A 22,163-nucleotide genomic window follows, 5' to 3' on the forward strand; every position below is an offset into this window, starting at 1 on the left:
TCCTACTTCTCCTCCATACCCTGAGAAAGTTCATGCTCTCCTACTTCTCCTCCATACCCTGAGAAAGTTCATGCTCTCCTACTTCTTCTCTATGCCCTGAGAAAGTTCATCCTCTCCTACTTCTCCATACCCTGAGAAAGTTCATGCTCTCCTACTTCTTCTCCATACCCCTTCATACCCCCCCCCCCCCCCCCCATTCCCACCTCTCTTTCCCCCACTCTTCTTCCAGTAGTTGTGAAAGAAACTCAGTGAATGTTAACAAGGGTGATCGTCCACCAGATGCAGTCCTGGCGTGTTACATGCAGCCTTCTCCAGTTTACAACTGCAAAGGAAAAAATCAGGGATTATATATGGCCAACATGAAGAAGAAAATAAACACAATCCATGAACTAGTTCTGCGTGTACTGCTTGGAGTAAGTACATAGTTATTTACACTGAATGTGAAGGGACGCAACTCTGTTACACACACATTTAGTTAAAAGGGTTTGTAGCCCTTGAGCAAGATCTTGTATGTCAACCAGGCCGGGGGGGGGGGGGGGGGGGGGGGGGGATAGTTGCGCGTCCTTGAATTCGAAAATTCAGCTTATGCTGATATTATGATTCAACCCCTGGAAGACCACAGGTTAAGTGATGAGTATCACACACCTTCATCTTTCTTTACCTTCATCTTGGCGGCTCCCCCGGGCGTGACTTTGCTTCTTTGAAAACTTCTTTCTATAGTGCCAGGACGAGGCTACTTTATAGTGGAACCCCTTTTCAAGACTTCATGTTATTTTGAAGTAGAGCGGGCCTTTTTTCTCAACAGTGATTCGTGATGGACTCTTACCTGGTCCACATACGGCGCCAAGGCTGTGAATGTTTCTGCATTCAATTGTTGCTGAATGTCTATCGAAGCTAATTCATTCTGTTTACGCCTATAACGGTTAACTAAAGAGAGAACAACTACCAAGCAAAAAAACAATATGGGTTATTTCTAATACGCTGATTGTTAGCAAGTGATAACAGACATGTCGAGCAAACAGGTATCAACATGAGTCGTTCAAGCCCTTGTAGGCAATGGCAATAACACACAAGTCCCAAATTCAGGGAAGCTTTTGCATGGTGAGGTCAAATCGTAACTAAAATTTATGAATTTGACTTTAACATTTAGTTCATTCCGTAAACCTAAGTTTCATCTTCAAGGAACTATTTTTGAATGACCAGAATGGCCGGACGTCCCTAGGCTATGGTTATTCGCTAGACTGAATCGGGTTGATATGACGTACACGCCGGACTGTCAACGGAGCCAGTTCAGCGTCTAAAGTTCTTGAATGTTGCTCGCTTCCATCAACGCTTTACTATGTAACTGCATACAGTGTTCAAAATAAGCATGATCACTTACGCATTATCGTACGTGACAGAGTTACTGCCGCAGACTGGCTTGACGTCATCCGGACAAGCCTCGTTCTGAATGGCTTGGCAGATCAGCTCGAAATTCGGATTCCCGCATGAGCCGAGCTTCAACATTCTCAGTGTCTGGTTCGTGCACCGCGCCTTTTCGAATTCACACCTGAACACAGAAAGACAGTGAGTAAAACAAACCGAGTCAGTTTCACGTGTGTGCGCCGAAGAGTCTGGTGACTGAGTGTCCCAGTCTATCCCACCCCCTTAATCAACAATGAGAACATTTTATGCTCATAGTTGTTGATCTGGAGCGACGCCAGTCGATAAAAAAAAAGTTATATAACAAATGATCTGTGATGTAACATAAGTATACACAGAAAAACACCGCGCACACACACACACACATATATACACTAACACACACACATACACTAACTAACACACACACACACACACACACACACACACACACACACACACACACACACACACACACACACACACACACACACACACGCACACACACACACACACACACAGCCAGACAGACAGACAAAAAGACCCGGGGTTTGGGAATGAGTAGGATAGAGAGACAGAACAGACAAAGAAACAGACAGAACTGAATACCTACAAATTGGGATAGGTCTTTTCGTCGGTGGCACACACTTTCACAGCAGCGTTAGCCTTGGGGCAGACGAAATTGTTGAGCAGCTCTGTACAGACGGGGTCGGGGTGGGGGATCTCGGCAGGTAGACAATCCCCTTCATGTACCAAGTGGATGTTGCTGTCGCCACAATGCGCCTTGGCGAAGGAGCACCTGCATGGAATTCAGTTTTTATCAGTCTCAGGGTTGAAGAAGGCTTTGAAGCCTTTCATTAATTGGGCGAAGTCGACTGACTTCGCAAAGTCAACTACACGAATTGAAACTCGCTGAACGTCGAAGCTTAGGCCCTGAGTTTTCACTAAAAACGACTGCAAAGTCGGCTTCGGGCTTAATGATCCAAGCAAATAAGAGAACAACGTTGAAGTGACAATGACTAGGTTTAAAATGTCACTTATCAGAAAGTTCAACCTCAGTCCTTTGATGTTTATTAAACACGTTTTCATATAAAGTTGGCCCTTCATATGGAAAAGTGGCTTTGAAATTGACCCTAATCCTTCTTTGGGCTCTGTAAATGTCGTTTGGGGCTATGGTTGTAAAACGGTATCTACTGGTCACCCCAATGTATAAACTGAAAACTCTTTCTGCACCAGAACACGCAGAAAGGATTGTATCTGCCTGATGTCTGATGCTTTTCAAAATCCCCAACCACTAACACCTTCAAAACGGACATTAACTGACACTGTTGTTTTTCCCTATATAATCCTTACTATTTTTCCGAGACGTCGTCGTGTTGTGTATTTAGCTTGCCACAACCTCATACATGGTCCTAAAAGTTAAAGTTGAAGAAAATACTAAAGATAAATGAACAAGCTGACGCAGTGTCATTCGCACCGTGAATCCCCCCATGGGAACATACTAAAGTCTGGTTCCAAATAGGCTCAATTTCCTTCTATTTCTTTGTATTTCTGCCTCGTAGGGGTAGGGGTGTTCAAACCAAAGGCACTTTTAAACCAAAATTCAAATCACACATCTTACAATACTAAGACACTCAGCAGTGAAAGGGTGTCTGCTGGTAAAAAATTCCAAACAATCCTAAAAGTACTTCACTAATAAAAGTGCTTTTAAAGGCACAGTAAGCCTCCCGTAAACCATCACAGAGCTCCCAGAGCGTCTAAATACAGTACAAGCATACTTCCATTTGAACGCTCACCGAACGGGAACATCCTGGCTGCTTTCTGTTGAGCGTGAGACATTTTCCAAGAATTTATTTTCGTAGAGTTGTTCCGTTAACAACAACGGCGCCTCGTTTTTGCGCTGGACCTAACTTTTAAAATCTAAATAATAAATTGACAGCTTGTTACACAAACATTCTTTAATCATAAAAGAATTCGTTTTTCATCAAGACAAGATCAGAACAATTCGAATTTGTGAAAGTTTAAAAAAAGAAAAGCCCGGAAGCAGGGTCACGCAAGGGTCGTAGCAGACGACGGCCGGTTTATCAGTGCAAATCGCCGTTCCTCTCAACAGTCAAAAGCCATCGCTAGAGTTCTTGTGAACCACAGCCGTTGTTTCGTGCATAAAAAAAGTGCCATTGTAGATAAGCTCACGTCAAGTCGCATTCAAATGACTAACTATGACGACTGCATTGTGAAAAGGGAAAACTGGATCACACGGGTTCACGATGGCTCAGGGGTAAGATAAACCACGCAAAAATAAATTCTTTGAAAATTGTTCGCTCTTTACGGAGGGCACCTTGGATGTTCTCAATTGGTGAGTGTTTAAATGAAAGGGTGTTTGTACTGTGTGTAAAAGCCTGACCGTATCTGTGATGGTTTACGGGAGGCTTACTCTGCCTTTAAAAAGAGCCGTTATTTTTCCCTCTATAATCAGTATTGTGTTTTCTGCGAACATGTAGTCTATTTAGATGGTTGTCGTGTGCACTTGAGTTGCTAAAGCGTTTTCAGTTGGGCATATGTCGTAAAGCAAAGAATTAGCCCTTTGAAAACCATCAGAACTGTCACACAAAAATAACATTTACCTATCTCACCAACTGACCAAACATAGGGCTTTTCCTTATGTATTATGTATTGTCGTGTTTTTTGTAGCATACTTGTGAAAACAGCCACCACTGTTGTAAATGATACTTTAAAGAGCATTATTTCATTTTTACAGTTGAAGGACAACCTGGACTGCCGTATATTACAGCTGTTTTACAATCAGCCAAAATTTTCTTAACAAACGTATGTTAAGAACAACTCCCATAGTGAAATTGAAGGAAAACAAAGTGAAAATCCCCCTGCCATAGAGGAGCTAAAGAATCAACAATAAACGACTGCATGGATAGCTTGATGCACGAATGCATTGCGGACATGTTTGTCTCCAACCAAGAGAAAGTTCCAAAAAATCCCTTTTGTGCTTCTTATTATACAGTGACGTCAAAGACAGCCTTTTCTGCTGTTCATACATTCAGGGGTTATGGTTACACTAAACGACGTAGTTGTAGCCATACTGCCATCCAGATTTATTTTTTCCTTGCGAGCAGTCACAGGGTGTTTGTGCTGTCTGCCAACCGTTAGATGACCCCGCCCAAGTCTGTTAAGGGACCGTTTGACCGTTATAGAACGCGTCTTTTTGATTTTTTGGCACAGTTGGAAACGGTTGATTTTTATCCCTACCATTGTTTCCAAACATTATATAGGAATGTTTTGTGAACAACGGATAATAGCCGCTACTCGCATGTGTAGCAAAAGTGAGCGTACATACTCACCCTGGTCGTCCAGCCGTTGTCCGTTGCCCGTCTTTATCTGTCTGTACTGAACATTACCTTTGGATATTTCTCCAACGCTATGAAGTGAAGAAACACCAAATATTGCAAAATGTTGTATGACCCCAAGAGCTCAAAAAAGATACTTGAGAACCTTGACCTTACCATAAGGTCAAGGTCACAGGGAGAATGAATGTGGTCTAAAAACTGCAAAATTTCACATTGTGCCAGTTTTCTGGAAAACAAATTAAAAACAGCGGGCTTAGTTTTGTATGGTATACAAGAAAAAGAAAGCCTTATCTTCTGATACCATTTTGGTTGACCTCGCTTCAATGTCAAGGTCAGAGGAGCCCTTCAAAGTTGAATTGTAGACATATTTTGATGTGAGCTTGCCCCTTTAACTTTACTATGGACGATATCTCTTACAAACTTAAACACTGAGTGGGGCGTTTGTTAGAATTTCATAGTGAGCCACATCTGGTCACATATCGTTAGGGTCAAGGTCACATTGACCCCTATGAAAAATGTGACCAAGCCGGGTAAAGAAATCCATGTGTCTTGGTAAAAAATCTTAACAAACCAAAGCCCATGCGACTCTCATGCTTGACCTTTGTCTTAAAGTGACCTTGACCTTCAGGTGACCTTGAAGGTGAAGGTCTAACAACTGAAGCTGGCAAGGACATTGTACACTATTAGAACTGGTTTACAGATTTTTCCTACCAAATTACACATGACCTTTGGCCAAGGTCAAGATCATCAAAGGTCACACATCACAAGGCTATCAATTCAAGACATAGGAAGCATAAACATACTTATTGGCACTTTCTACAAAGAGACATTGTCACTTTTAGTGATTCAATTGCCCGTTTCAGTCACATTTCATAAGGGGCAAAGTGACCTTGACCTTGATGATATGTGACTAAATGTGGCTCAATATCAGTATATAACATGTGCCCCACACAATTATGAAGTTTGAAAGATTTTTTTCATAGTTCAGGGTCAAGGTCACTTCAAAACATGTATACAATCCAACTTTGAAGGACTCCTGTGACCTTGACATTGAAGCGAGGTCAACCAAAATGGTATCAGAAGATAAGGCTTTCTTTTTCTTGTATACCATACAAAACTAAGCCCGCTGTTTTTAATTTGTTTTCCAGAAAACTGGCACAATGTGAAATTTTGCAGTTTTTAGACCACATTCATTCTCCCTGTGACCTTGACCTTAAGGTAAGGTCAAGGTTCTCAAGTATCTTTTTTGAGCTCTTGGGGTCATACAACATTTTGCAACATTTGGTGTTTCTTCACTTCATAGCGTTCGAGAAAAATCCAAAGGTAATGATTTGTACAGACAGATGAAGACGGGCAACGGACAACGGCTGTACGACCAGGGTGAGTATGTACGCTCACTTTTGCTACACATGCGAGTAGCGGCTATTATCCGTTGTTCACAAAACATTCCTATATAATGTTTGGAAACAATGGTAGGGATAAAATTCAACCGTTTCCAAATGTGCTAAAAAAATCAAAAAGACGCGTTCTATAACGGTCAAAGGGTCCCTTAACAGACTTGGGCGGGGTCGTCTGACGGTTGGCAGACAGCACAAACACCCTGTGACTGCTCGCAAGGAAAAAATAAATCTGGATGGCAGTATGGCTACAACTACGTCGTTTAGTGTAACCATAACCCCTGAATGTATGAACAGCAGAAAAGGCTGTCTTTGACGTCACTGTATAATAAGAAGCACAAAAGGGATTTTTTGGAACTTTCTCTTGGTTGGAGACAAACATGTCCGCAATGCATTCGTGCATCAAGCTATCCATGCAGTCGTTTATTGTTGATTCTTTAGCTCCTCTATGGCAGGGGGGTTTTCACTTTGTTTTCCTTCAATTTCACTATGGGAGTTGTTCTTAAACATACGTTTGTTAAGAAAATTTTGGCTGATTGTAAAACAGCTGTAATATACGGCAGTCCAGGTTGTCCTTCAACTGTAAAAATGAAATAATGCTCTTTAAAGTATCATTTACAACAGTGGTGGCTGTTTTCACAAGTATGCTACAAAAAACACGACAATACATAATACATAAGGAAAAGCCCTATGTTTGGTCAGTTGGTGAGATAGGTAAATGTTATTTTTGTGTGACAGTTCTGATGGTTTTCAAAGGGCTAATTCTTTGCTTTTCGACATATGCCCAACTGAAAACGCTTTAGCAACTCATGTGCACATGACAACCATCTAAATAGACTACATGTTCGCAGAAAACACAATACTGATTATAGAGGGGAAAATAACGGCTCTTTTTAAAAGCACGTTTAGTAGTGAAGTACTTTTAGGATTGTTTGGAATTTTTTACCAGCAGACACCCTTTCACTGCTGAGTGTCTTAGTATTGTAAGATGTGTGATATGAGTTTTGGTTTAAAGGTGCCTTTGGTTTGAACACCACCACCCCTACGAGGCAGAAATACAAAGAAATAGAAGGAAATTGAGCCTATTTGGAACCAGACTTTAGTATGTTCCCATGGGGGGATTCACGGTGCGAATGACACTGCGTCAGCTTGTTCATTTATCTTTAGTATTTTCTTCAACTTTAACTTTTAGGACCATGTATGAGGTTGTGGCAAGCTAAATACACAACACGACGACGTCTCGGAAAAATGGTAAGGATTATATAGGGAAAAACAACAGTGTCAGGTAAAGTCCGTTTTGAAGGTGTTAGTGGTTGGGGATTTTGAAAAGCATCAGACATCAGGCAGATACAATCCTTTCTGCGTGTTCTGGTGCAGAAAGAGTTTTCAGTTTATACATTGGGGTGACCAGTAGATACCATTTTACAACCATAGCCCCAAACGACATTTACAGAGCCCAAAGAAGGATTAGGGTCAATTTCAAAGCCATTTTTCCGTATGAAGCGCCAACTTTATATGAAAATGTGTTCAATAAACATCAAAGGACTGAGGTTGAACTTTCTGATAAGGGACATTTTAAACCTAGTCATTGTCACTTCAACGTTCCCTTCACTAAAGTGGCTAAGATGCCTGGGCTATAATGGACGATCAGTTTTGGGAAATACCTCTGTCGGGTTTGCCATGGGTTCTGAAGGAGTGAGTGTCCTTGCATTTTCGCTGTCAAACATTGCCAGGTGGTTCCTGTTCGTGTGTTTGAGACACGCCCTCTTGCTGCTGGTGACTGGCCTATAATGTCACGTGGGAAATAATGTCACTAGGGGAAACTTTCCCCAGTTTCGGCCAATAAAAAGCCATATGCACCCGAGGAAAGTAAAAGAATACAAAGAGTTGAAATCGTAGAAATTAGAAGAAAAATATTAGTAACCTACCGATCCTCATTTTTTTCCCAAGGGGTGCGGGGAGGAGGAGGAGGAGGCGGTGGGGGCGGAGGAGAGGGCCTAAAAACCGGAAAGAATGTTTTTGTTCTCTCCTAAAGGTGGTTCGATTGTACTCAGGTTTACTACTGTATTGCACAATACCGTACTACATGCACTAGTATACTACAGTACTTTTGTTGTTGTTTTCAATGAAAGAGTTGAAAAAGTTGAAAAGTTGATTCGCTTGGGACTTTCCCAACAGGCGGCTGACACATTCAACCAAGCTAAGTTCTTGTTACTTATTGTTTGTCTGTGCACTGTAAAGACCGTTGGGTCGATATATCTGTGAATGTATTGTTTTGTCAATAACAAACGTTCCAACAACCTACCTTTCTTGTTTTTTTAATTCTGTTTCCAATGAAGCAAACAAAGACATAGCTCACCTGGTAGGAAAGGTGGTGCCGTTAGAGCTGCAGACGGGACTGGGGGGATCAACACTGCAGTCCAGCTGTGAGATGAGCTGAACGCACACTGCGGGCTGCTGTGGCTTCGTATCTGTGGCAACACGGGTTTTCTCACCAAAGTTCCTTCATTACTTATAGCGATATTCTCCGCGAAGTGTGAACGGTCAAGTTAAACGTAACGTGAGGGGCGATTTTTTTTTTATATCTGTTAGCCTTAACCGACTTGATTACTGCAACATAGGGGAAGAGCCCCTAATATTGACCGGCTCCTAATATGGACCGGCTCCTAATATGGACTACCTCCTGTTCTGACAAGCTAGCAGTGCTAGAGCGTTCAAAACAGTGTCATTTTCTACACTTACCCTCTCTTGATAACTTGCACATGCCCAAACAGTTGCAGACGCGCAAACCACAAAACCGCTATTAGGCCTTTTCTCTATTTCACACTTTTGGTAGCGTCCACTCTAAATTTGACGATTAAAACAGGACTAGTTTCTGTTCACAGACAAAGCTGGTAACACACAAAAGTTGCTGTATATGACAGCTAAAACTGTATTTGTTGCATTTTAGCAGTGTTGGCCCCGAGTTTCCAACGCAAACAACAAATGATAGCAAAATCCCAAAGTATGTGTATGTCCCCTAATATGGACCACCGTCAACGAGTAGCCTACAAGAAAAGAAAACATAAAGGCTACTTACAGTAATTTATTGAGAAGTTTGCTGACAATGACTAGCCCTCGAGCTTTCAAAAAAATATACCAAATAGTCTTATTTACGAAAAAGTTGATAATTTCGTTTATTATCTCTCTGTATTTGATAAGTTTGTTTATAAGGGTCGTGATATGGACCAGTTGTGAATTTGTCTTTATTTATTTTTTGCTGAACGTCTATCAAAGCTAATTCCCTCTAAATAGGCCTATAAAGAGAGAAGGACTATCAAACACAAAATGAAATTTCTTCGCAAGAAAACAAGCTAAAGTTACATGAATCAGCATGAAACAAAATGTGGTCCATATTAGGGGCCCTTCCCCTAAAAGATACCGTCAACAGGGGATCGGTTTATTTTAGTGTTATTAGTGTTACATGTACTGTTAGGCTTTTACTGTTGTTTTTGTTGTTGTTGTTGTTGTTGTTGTTGTGGTTGTTGTTGTGGTTGTTGTTGTGGTGGTGGTGGTGGTGGTTGTTCTTGTTGTTGTTTTTGTAGTTGATGTTCTTGTTGTTGTTATTATTGTTCTTGATACACACAAAAACAATTCTGGACTTGGAAAAAGTCACAAGCTTTTTTCAAATACTTAGATTTGAAGTAGTGTAACGCGTGTTATGCAATCGTGCTTTGAAACTAGCGAAGATGCCAGGTTACAATTAAAGGTACCGTCCCGTTCCCCGCAACACATCTGTCCGTCCTTTACGAGAATTAGAGTATCCATTTATCTGTACACCAAAAACCAACAGCCTTGCTGCTACGTTGTGTCTAAAGCGGGAATTTGTTTCTGTCTGTCTGTCTGCCTGTCTGTCTGCCTGACTGTCTGACTGACTGTCTGTGTCTGTACCTAAAAATAAATCAACCGTTAATGTTTCTTGTTATGACGACACCAAGGACTGTACGTAGCCCATGACTTATCAGTTAAACGGGCACTTGAAGTGTGTCACCATTCTCTTTGCCGTTTCAGTAATGTGAAATGTGTTGATATTTCAATATTTGATGGAGTACCTCGAGTTGACAACAAATTCAATAACACAAATGGGCACGAGCGTTTCTGTGTGTGTGTGTGTGTGTGTGTGTGTGTGTGTGTGTGTGCGTGTGTGTGTGTGTGTGAGTGTGTGTGGCTATGTGTGTGTGTGTGTGTGTTCATGTGTGTGTGCGTGATTGCGTGTGTGCGTGTGTGTGTGTGTGTGTGTGCGTGCGTGCGTGCGTGCGTGTGTGCGTTCGTGCGTGCCGCGTGATTGCGTGCGTGCGTGTGTATGTGCGAGCGTGCGTCTGAGGGTGCATGTGTGTGTGTGTGTGTGTGTGTGTGTGTGTGTGCCAGTGTGCATACATCAGACCTGTTTACCCCTAAAACATTGCATGTGTATTTTCTGGGAGCAAAATGAGGCAAATGTGTAGTTTTGTAATTGAATGTGTAGAATTTCTCGTCGACCTATCACAACAACAAGAACAATGATTGCTACTTTTTACCACATGTATTGATTGACTGACGGAAAAATGGGAATTGCAGACAGTGCAATGAGCATGATGTTTTCCTTTCCGCGAAGACAAGGCATGGGTAGTCCTGATGATATTTTGGCAGAAAGACTTGGTTCGGCGCATTGCTCGTCTTTTTCTTTTTGGTCGGTGGCCTTTCGGAGTCATTTTCTTCACAGTTCTCATCTTCACTTTCGTGTGCTCTGCGTTCAGCCATTGTGTCGAAACGCCCGCATGGTTTGGCAGTAACGCTTTCAGTTGTGCCCGGCATTTGCTTGGAGAAGCCTATTCGGCATTAACAAGGTACAACGCAACGCCCGTGGGCGCTTTACGCGCTGCACGCAGCAAACGACTGCTGGACGAAAACATGGATTGGAAAATGGATCGGTCAAGGGAGATGAAAATTACGGATTGTGATATGCGTAGCCGAAACAATACCGTTTGCGTGCAGGGACGGGGCGGTGTGAGAGCACAACGGGACAAGGAACAGGTGTAAAGACGAAAAAGAAAAGAAAAAAAAATTTTTTTTTTTTTTTTTTTTTAAATACCGTTTGCGTAGAAAACGACAGACTTGCGTAGTTGCGTAGTATATTCTTCAAATTCGTAGTTTACTACGCTCAATGTGTAGTGTAAACAGGTCTGTTGCGTGCATGTGTAAATGTGAGTGTTTAAAATGGACACAAAACAAATCATATATGAGAAGAATACACAAATTACGTCCACCCCTTTCGCCACAACGTTTCACGTGTAAAAATGAATATTTTAAGAACAAAACAAAACACAAAACAAGAGGCGAAGCCTTCAAGGCTCACGTAAGAAATCGACAAACAGTAACACAAACTCAATCACTCCGTCACACACACAGTACACACACACACACACACACACGCACCCACGCACGCACACACACACACACACACACACACAGAAAGAGCACAGGTGAAACTGTGCAAGAAAGCGAGACACTAGATCTAGATCTGTCTGTCTGCATGTAGCCTACTTACATGGACACGACTGCCAAATAGTCTCGGCCCGCTCAAAATAACAATCACCGAGACTTTCAGTAATTCCATCGCGTGACGTCTAACCCTCGTACGTCATAATGTGACGTCAATGTAATATGACGTCTTCAAATGTTAAAGTTTCTACCACAGACATACATACATACATACATACGCACGCACGCACGCACAGACAGACAAAAGTTAGCATCGCATAGGCTACACTTACGTGAGCCAACTATGAGAAAGTCATCCTTTTGTGTCAAAGCACATTTACTCCATGTGGTGAAAACTTTATTAAAAACATTCATGTGATCGTCGATTTTGAAAAATATAAATGTGCGCATATCAATCTATGAAAAAATACAAACTTAGGAAAGCCTTACCTTGAGACAAGCAGAAACTAAGCGCCAACACAAACACGTAAATCCGAATGCAAGCCATTTCACAGAGAGAAATCAATTAGTTCCAACAAAATATTCAATAAATTTCAAACTTTTAAGTTCCAGGACAACAGTAGCAGTCAACCTAATTTCCACGCTGTGCACATTTCATGTCACACGATTTGTCCTGGCTGAACAGACTACAGTCCACTTTGCCTGGTTTCTATTTTTGCCGGACTGTCGGTTGTTATGTGGCCGTACCCTGGGTCTCATAGTTTCATTTGTTTCTTATCTCTCCAGCTTTTGTAACGACACAATCCTCTGCCATGCCTCTGTGAGCAACCATGTTCACAGCTACAGTTCTATTTAGGGTTTTACACAGGATAACAGATTCCTGAGTTCAACCTAAACAAATGCCAAAACTCAACACACTCGCCGCTTTCTGTGCTGAGCTGGAATTTGTGTATAACGTTATTTGCTGTCTGTCATCTTCTGTACTGATTTTCTTCTGTGTCTTTCAGTCTGTCGTTTCTCTTCTCTCTTTTACATTTAGTCAAGTTTTGACTAAATGTTTTAACGTAGAGGGGGAATCGAGACGAGGGTCGTGGTGTATGTGTGTGTGTGTGTGTGTTTGTGTGTGTGTGTCTGTCTGTCTGTCTGTCTGTGCGTGTGTGTGTGTAGAGCGATTCAGAGTAAACTACTGAACCGATCTTTATGAAATTTGACATGAGAGTTCCTGGGTATGATATCCCCGGAGACGTTTTATTCATTTTTGTGATAAATGTCTTTGATGACGTCATATCCGGCTTTTTGTAAAAGTTGAGGCAGCACTGTCACACCCTCATTTTTTCATCAAATTGATTGACATTTTTGTAAAGCAATCTTCGACGAAGGCCGGACTTCGGTATTGCATTTCAGCTTGGTGGCTTGAAAATTAATTAATGACTTTGGTCATTAAAAATCAGAAAATTGTAATTAAATTTTTTTTTTTATGAAACGATCCAAAACTACGTTTATCTTATTCTTCATCATTTTCTGATTCCAAAAATATATAAATATGTTATATTCGAATTAAAAACAAGCTCTGGAAATTAAAAATATAAAAATTATGATTAAAATTAAATGTCCAAAATCGATTTAAAAACAATTTCATCTTATTCCTTGTCGGTTCCTGGTTCCAAAAAACATATAGATATGATATGTTTGGATTAAAAACACGTTTAGAAAGTTAAAAAGAATAGAGATATAGAAAAACGTGCTATCCTCCTCAGCGCAACCGCTACCGCGCTTTTCGGGATTGTTAATTTCACTGCTTTTGCCACGAGCGGTGGACAGACGATGCTACGATTGTACGGTCTTGCGGAAAAAAAATGCAATGCGTTCAGTTTCATTCTGTGAGTTCGACTGAGCTTGCCTAAATGTTGTATTTCCGCCTTACGCGACTTGTTCTTTTTTCTTTTAGCAGACGGCGAAGACAAACGTCGAAACCGGTCCTTACTCGTGTTTTTATTGTTCGCGTTTCTGGTGAGAACCTTTTCATTGTTATCTGGGAAGTTTTGGTTGAATGGATTTCGTAAGTGACCCCTATACTGTCAAAGTGTCGAATTGGTTCAGCAGCAGGCTTTCTTCTCTGCTTTGAAAACAGCCATGGGATTAATGTTTAGTATGTGTGAAAGTGTAAGGAATCTATTATTCCATGTTAAAGGCTGGATAGATCTTAAGTCAGTCATGAACTTGATCGTTTACGCAGAAACAACGGTATCTTTAAATAAAGACTCGATCAGTTTAATTAAATCTCTGCTATATAGCTAGGGCAGAGATAGACAAAGAGAGGTGGCAAGGGGAGAGAGAGAGAGAGAGAGAGAGGGGGGAGGGGGTCTTGGGGGAGCCAGAAAGAGAGGGAGAGAGAGAGAGTATGTGATTGAATGCTCATTGGTGAATCGTGCGTACCAGTTCGTGCAGGGGTGGTGGTGAGGAGGGGGCAGAAAACAAACAAACGAACGAGCAAAAGAAAGACGGAGACAGACAAACAAACAGACAAACAGACAGAGCCCAAGACGTCCCATACAACCCATTTACTGCCATACTCATATTCGATCACATATAAAACAGATTGTTGGCCACTGTTTAGTTTGGGGGCCACACAAAAAAAATAGTCTGTTTACGGTAACCCGACCGACCCTATTTTTTTCGCGCGACCCTAGACTTTTTTTGGACATTTTGGGGAGAAAAAAAAATAAAATAAAATAAAAAATAACGTAAAAATATGGTTTTTTGGAAACAAAAAAAAAATATCCCGACCGACCGACCCTATTTTTTTGGCCTATGTTACCGTATACAGACCTTTTTTTTGGGGGCCTTAGCTCAAGCAGGATAATAAGCCAAATTGTAATCAAGAAGGCACACAATTGCTATCATGCAATGGGGTTATGACCCAGTTTTTCATAAGGTTCAAATAATGAAACAGTTCCGGCTTCCTGAAACTGAAGCCAGAATAAAATCTTCGTTGTGCGTGTTTAATCGTTCACTTGAAAAAAATGTACACAACGTGTACTTTGTCTAGGGTGCTTCTTCCTGTCCCTCAACTGTCGCTGTCTGCTTAGATAAAGTCAAAACAATAAATGAAAGTTTTTGCAGTGTTTGTAGGTTATCATCAGTTTATGGATTATAGCATGTCACATCCTGCTTGTATGCGCATGTCCATCGCAGGAAGTCGTAGAAAAGTCCATCCGGGCATTTTACTGGCCCTGTAATAGTGCCTCTCATGCATATGTAGTAGCGACTGCAGTCTGACCAATCAGGAAACTGGTAGTAGCCCACGTGAGGGGGACACAGCACGCTGCCTGCAATGACGTAACGACTGATTAGTAAACGAAGAAATATTCCACAAGCTCTGATACAAGGCGACATAGTTGGAAGCACAGGAGCTTATATCGATGTGCCGGTCGACTGAAGTACCCTGTTCCTTTGGTCTTACTGAAAATATTACATGAGGCCAAAGTAGAAGCTAAGGTTACTTCAATCGAACACATCGACACAAGTTCCTGTGGTTGGAAGCCAACCACACACACACACACTCACACACACACACACACACACACACACGTTTGCTTTGCATGCGCGTTCACGAAACAAGAAAAGAATCCTTGGGAGAAGCAAAAACTCGGCCGAGCTTAATTGTAATCCAGACCTCGCATATCTAACTATACACTCACTTTGTAAAGGGGAAAGAGCGACAGAGACAGCAGGGGGCAGTTTACAGTCCGAGTCGCACAGTGTGAGAGAGGCACACGCCATCACCACCACAAACAACGACAACAACACACACTATCCTAACCAGACCACACTCACGCTGTAGAGGGGAAGGAGCGACAGTGATAACAGTGGCCGCCTACAGCCCCGCGCGTGGAGGCGGGACACACGTACCAACAACAACTACAACAAAAACAACAATTACACACACTCTCACACACACACACACCCACACACAGCCACACTCACACTGTAGAGGGGAAGGCGAATCAGTGACGACAGGGGGCCGCCGCCTGCAGCCCGAGGAGGCGGGAAACACATACCAACACCACGACCACCATCATCACCACCACCACCACCAACAACAACAACAACACACAGCTCCACTCACACTGTAGAGGGGAAGGGTCGGCCGAGTGACAACAGGGGGCCGCCTGCAGCCCGAGGAGGCGGGCCAGTCACACAGCTTGAGAGACAACCACCGCCACCACCACGATCACCGCCACCACAAAGAGTCACCGCCACCACCACCAACAACAACAAGAACACACACTGAGACACAGTCACACTCACACTGTATAGGCGAAGGGTCGGCAGTGACGACAGGGGGCAGCCTACAGCCCGAGGAGGCGGGCCAGTCACACAGCTTGAGGGAGGCGCTGTAGTGCAGTCCCCCAGGACACGACATGGTGTACTGCTGGCCGTGCACACAGGCGATGAAGTGATAGCACGAGCTGGGGTGCGGGTAGAACCCTGTCCTACCTGAACAGCTGAACGCGCTGGACAGACATGGCAACAGCAGAACTGACAGACCTGTGGGTTGAAATATTACGAAGAATATCAGTGTTTGGGGATACACCTGGAGTAATACTGTTAAATAGATAGGCCTGGGGATGAGGAGGGTAATAAGGTAGAACTGACCCTGTCCTACCCGGTGAACAGCTAAACGCGCCGGACAGACATGGCAGCAGCAGAACTGACAGACCTGTGGGTTAAATATATCGCAATAAAAATGCATCTGGGGTACGTAATACAGGTGGAATGGGTGGCCGAGTGGTAACGCACTTGCGCTCGGAAGCGAGAGGTTGCGAGTTCGACCCTGGGTCAGGGCGTTAGCAATTTTCTCCCCCCTTTCCTAACCTTGGTGGTGGGTTCAAGTGCTAGTCTTTCGGATGAGACGAAAAATCGAGGTCCCTTCGTGTACACTACATTGGGGTGTGCACGTTAAAGATCCCACGATTGACAAAAGGGTCTTTCCTGGCAAAATTGTATAGGCATAGATAAAAATGTCCACCAAAATACCCGTGTGACTTGGAATAATAGGCCGTGAAAAGTAGGATATGCGCCGAAATGGCTGCGATCTGCTGGCCGATGTGAATGCGTGATGTATTGTGTAAAAAAAAATTCCATCTCACACGGCGCGATATAAATTGCATAAAAAAAATTAAATCCCTGCGCTTAGAACTGGACCCACGGAATACGCGCGATATAAGCCTCATATTGATTGATTGATGATGATGGATGGGCGTTGGAAGGGAAGGGGGTGACGGTGTTGGGGATGATAGAACCCGGTGCACCCTGAACAGCTGAACGCGCTGGCCAGATATTGCAGCAGCAGAACTGACAGACCTGTGGGTTGAAATATTACGAAGAATATGAGTGTTTGGGACACAACTGGAGTATTACTGTAAGTCGGGTAGGGGACAAGGAGGGTGTTAAAGTAGAACCGGGGAGCCCCGAACAGCTGAACGCGATGGCCAGAAATGGCAGCAGCAGAACTAACAGACCTATGGCTGGTCAAGTTGAAGTAAATTATAAAATTTGCCAAGTTCTTTCGATTCTGAATTATTGTCGATTTTTCTCATCGGTACCTAACGTTTCTGTCAGGTCAATTTTGGGGGTACCCTTATTAGGGCGGCGGTCACGTGGCTCCTGTCAAAGAATTCTTTGAATCGAAAAGTGTGCCAAACAGCCAAGTTGAGTGCCTTTAATAGAATAGAAATTAAAGTTTGATCGAAATGACACGGGAATGAATATTTTAGTTGGGGTACGAAAATGGTCGGCAATCATTTTTGTGTGCGGTTTTGGATAAAACTCAAGTAATACTGTTAATCAGGTGTTTTTTGTTTGTTTGTTTTTTAAACTAATATGTTTAAGTAAATAAATAAAAATAATCATAACATAAATTTATTCCTAATGTTCAGCTCAGTTTCCAATAATACACCCAAATCTAACTTTTTCCCATATTTAAATTTTCCAATGGTCATTTTGGTGATTAAAATACAATAATTCACAAAATAAATATAATCATTTTTCAAACTTTCCCTAAAATAACCCAAAAATACATTTTCTTCATTCAAAATAATGGCAACATGTATTTTCTTATAAACAAAATCTTTACATGTTTTCCAACCCTTCATCACCTCTTGGCAACTAAAAAAGAAATGTTCAAGAGTGTCTAATTCATTACAAAATTCACATTTATTCGATGTTCGTAATCCCATTTTGTTTAATAAAATATTGGTTGGATATATTCTATGTAATAATTTCCAGTGCAGCAGATAATCTTTCTTCTTTTGTGCTGTTAACAGCCAATAACCAGTTTCTTTTATCCAAATCTACATTATGTTTTCGTTTCCAAAAATCACAGGCACTCGGAATCTGGACATCAAGATCAACTAAACATGCTCTAAACTGTTAATCAGGTTAGGGGTGTGTTGGAGTATAACCCTGTGTGCCCCGATCAGCCGAACGCGGAAAGATTTGACATCAGAACGGCAGGACCTGACGTTTGAAATATCATATTAATATTATAGAAAAAAATAAGAGGTTACATTATTAATTTGGTTTCTTCAATTTTTTTTCTAAAATACGAGTGATACCAATAAGCGGGTTGTGGGTACAGAATCACGTTTGTCGTGGTGAGACATGTCATCACAAATACCGCTAGAACTGTTGCGTTGAGAACATGTCGCAAATCAGTGTTCGAATAAAGTGAACTTGCTTAATACTGACTGTGCGATAATATAATCCCCTTTCCCTGGACCGTCACTGTCTACCTGTAGCTCCTTTATGCAAATAAAGTTCCATCATCATCATCATCATCATCATCTTCATCATCATCATCATCATCATCATCATCATCATCCTATCAGCATCATCATCATCATCATCATCATCATTATCCTATCATGCGTCTCCAAGCACTCATGTTTATATATATCGTTTTTTGTGACGGAATATATAAGTGAAAGAGAATAGACTCAGGCTTAGATATGTGCATTATGATGACAGAATGCTGTAATTGAGTTGTGCTGAACTGAGTTGAATTGAATTGAATTGAGCTGAGTTCAGGTGAGTTGTGTTGAGTTTGATGGGACATGAATTAGGCCGTTAGTGCTTTTTAAAGTCTCACCCTTCTATCAAATCTTTCTAGTTTGGTTCTTCTTTTAACTTGCATCCGGATTTCAATTTCATTCGTAATAACACTAACTTACTTTTAACAACTTCGTCTCGTAAACTCTTGAAACTGCTGAAAGTTATTTTCTTTTTTCTGTACTAATCCCACTGTATCTCGAGGTTTCTAACTTGACCAAAAAAAAGAAATGGTTGCATAACTGGCAGACAGACTCACAGAATCGACCAAGAAGAAAAGAAAAATCTTACAGAAGCAGTGGAGCAGTTTCACGAGGTTCACTTCCATGGCCAAATCAAATATCAGTCCATCATGTATCAGAAACACAGACAAAAACACATACAGGTACACCACTCAGTCGTATCTAACACATCTTGCATTAAGCTCCCCGCTATTCTCCGCTATAACCACCACACACTGACACAACAACCGCTTTGCACCTTAGCTCGATTCACCAGAATGGGACAAGAGAAAAAAGTGTTCCCGCATAAGACAAAACTGTCGTTCTCGCTCAATACATCTGAGACATAGCGAAGCCATATTACCCACAAGCCATCACGTTTCCGCCACACCCCCCCGCGTCTTAGGAGGACAGAGTTCTCCGCAGGCTCATCGCCGGGGTGACTCACCAGGTTGCGAAGTCTTTGATGCTTTTGTCGTGGAGGTTGACACAAATGTTCCGGGTACAATGCTAGCCCAAGGGTGTAGGTAGTATGATACACGAACTTCGGGACGGATTTAGAGAGACTATGTGGTGTGCAAGTGCATGCTACTTTGGCGTGGTGGACACATGTGACAGATCTGCAAGGATTAGTCAATGAGCGAATGGGAGGATTCGAGATACGGATTGTTCTAACCTCTACCCCATCTCCCTCCCAAAGGTTTGTATTTTCCCAGTAACATCCTCTTCCACCTTTACATCCTAAAAGCATTTGAAAAGAGTGTCAAGAAAAAGCTGAAAAGCACAAAAGCTGGTGCAATATATGATGTGTCCTAACTCCCATAGTAAACATCCTCCCATCTCCAGCCCTAAAAACTTCTGCAAAGATTGTCAAGAAGAGAAAGACAGTGGGGGGGGGGGGGGGGGGGTTACAATTAATGTTAGACACCTCCTTCCGCCTCTATACCCTTAAAGCCTTTGCAGGGAATCTTAGGAAAAGGTTGAAAGAAAAAGAACATAGTACACCCCAACCCCACCCAACTACCCCCCACCCACCCCCACCCACCCCCCACCCCCCCCCCCACACACACACACACACACACACACACACCACGCACACTTTTATCCTTTAAAAACATTTGCAAGGTTGTTTTGAAAAAGACAATAAAAGGGGGAAAAGTTGTAGCAAATGTTGTGTTGTCATGACGACAAGAAAACGATTTTCGAAGCATGATTTGTCAAAAGTGTGCCAAAAGTCAATGTATTATTCAAGCCTTCACGTCAAAGGCATTTATTGGCGACCAGGGATGTTAGCTCACTGCCGTACTACGTATCACACGTTTTCCTTATGGGATTTTTTTTCTTTTTCTTCATGTTGCATTGATCTGTGGGGCCTGTATCTCATTTTCTTTCTTTCTTTTTTTTTCCACATGATTTCTTTTACATACATATATAACATTACAACAACATCAGACACCCAAGGCTATGCTAAATGCATCTTCAAAATATCTGTATCTCATTCTTACACATAGGCTACTCCATAGCAAGATTACTCGAAGGGAGTTTCGTGTTGGCAACAAAAAACTAAATGATATCGGGATATTTTAACAATCATGATCAGGGGCGGATCCAGGGGGGGTTTCCGGGTTTTTTGGACACCCCCCCCCCCCCCCCCCCTTCCCTTAGCCTTTAAAAAAATAAAAATGATTGAAAATAAGAAAAACTGATGCTCAGATTGCACCAGATTGCTCCATTTTCCTTGATTTTCATCAAAATTTTCTCTAAAAGAAGTTTGGAAATCCCCCCTTGAAAAGGATGTGATCCGCCCCTGATGATAACAATGATGATAATAAAAACGACGAAGACATCAACGATAATCGATGTTGGTAATAGGTAGAATTTAATTTTACAAAGAGATACTGATTCTGAAAATTACTGGAGTGAACACTATGTCTCATTGTCACCGGTTTCTTTTGTCCAGGATTTTACCTGGGATAAGACCATCCCTCCACTTAGACTAAACACTAAAATTCAACATCCTGAGTCAGAACTTTGTGATGAATTAATTTCATATATCGACACTTGTGCTCGTTTAGAAATCAATTCCAACAACGAAAATCCTACTCTATACAGAAATCACACGGGCTGTTCATATTTGATATGCCTTATCCGTGTGTAAAAGCCTGGATAGGTATTAAAATCTCATGATTTACACAGGAAGGACTGTGCCTTTAAAGCTTTTACACGTTGGAGGTGTAGCTCCCTATTTGTACATTTCTTTTGTTTTCAACAAGAAAACCACCACAACAACAACTGAAACAACAACAACAAATACAACAACAACAGCAGCAGGAGCAGCAACAACAACAACAACAACAACTGAGACAACAACAACAACAACAACAACAACAACAACAACAACAACCCCAAAAAACAAAAAAACAAAAACAAAAAAACAAAAAAACAGCAGCAACAACGACAACAACAGGAGCAGCAGCAGCAGCAGGAGCAGCAGCAACATCAACAACAACAATAACTTCATATAACCTCTAGCGGTATTACATATATCGGTCCTAATTTCACGATGTCAAGGTATCTGTAACGCGACCCGAACCTAGCCTACATTCATGTTGAAAGCATCGTACGAGCTAGGGTATCTGTCGCTTTTTGCCAACACCGTTCTCTTTGAAGCCAGCACGTTCGCTGTGCCAGAAAAGTCCACACTTTTGCACCCACAGGGGTTCCATGTTTGCCTGGTGCATTGCAGCAAAGCAGTAAAATACCCACGGCAGGAATTCCTTCCTCGGGTGTATTTGATCGAGAGGGCAACAAGTACACGCTTGTTGTCATTGAAACAGATCTCTAATTGGGGGCGGGGAGACTGAGTGGGTAGAGGGAGGGAGGACGGAGAGGGAAAGAGAGAGAGAGAGAGAGAGGGAAAGAGAGAGAGAGAGAGAGAGAGAGAGAGAGAGAGAGAGAGAGAGCGAGTGAGACACAGAGAGAGAGAGAGAGAGAAAGAGACAGAGACAGAGACAGAGAGACAGAAAGAGAGGCAGACAAACAGATAGAAAAGCAGACAGACTGACATGCTGGCAGGCAAGCAGACAGACAGACATATCAGATCACAGAGAGAGAGACCAAGAGAAATAGAGAGAGAGAGAAAGAGAGAGACAGACAGACAGACAGACAGACAGACAGACAGACAGACAGACAGACAGACACGGACTGAGTTT

General features: G+C 42.1%; 2 protein-coding genes across 2 annotated transcripts; both read right to left on the minus strand.

The window, feature by feature from the left end:
• Window positions 1–255: 255 nt before the first annotated feature.
• Window positions 256–8,921, minus strand: LOC138977113 (thrombin inhibitor rhodniin-like). Its single transcript, XM_070350022.1, has 5 exons — window positions 8,900–8,921; window positions 8,517–8,628; window positions 2,015–2,200; window positions 1,382–1,549; window positions 256–322 (listed from the first exon to the last, which is right to left on the minus strand). The coding sequence occupies exons 1-5, from the start codon at window positions 8,919–8,921 to the stop codon at window positions 256–258; spliced, it is 555 nt and encodes a 184-aa protein (XP_070206123.1).
• A 5,604-nt stretch (window positions 8,922–14,525) lies between these two features.
• Window positions 14,526–19,295, minus strand: LOC138977385 (peritrophin-1-like). Its single transcript, XM_070350280.1, has 3 exons — window positions 19,022–19,295; window positions 15,929–16,168; window positions 14,526–14,946 (listed from the first exon to the last, which is right to left on the minus strand). Exons 1-3 carry the CDS (start codon window positions 19,056–19,058, stop codon window positions 14,762–14,764), a joined length of 462 nt encoding a protein of 153 aa, XP_070206381.1. The 5' UTR covers window positions 19,059–19,295; the 3' UTR covers window positions 14,526–14,761.
• Window positions 19,296–22,163: the final 2,868 nt, after the last annotated feature.

The sequence above is a fragment of the Littorina saxatilis genome, linkage group LG9 (genome assembly GCF_037325665.1).
Source record: "Littorina saxatilis isolate snail1 linkage group LG9, US_GU_Lsax_2.0, whole genome shotgun sequence".
Taxonomy (NCBI): domain Eukaryota; kingdom Metazoa; phylum Mollusca; class Gastropoda; order Littorinimorpha; family Littorinidae; genus Littorina; species Littorina saxatilis.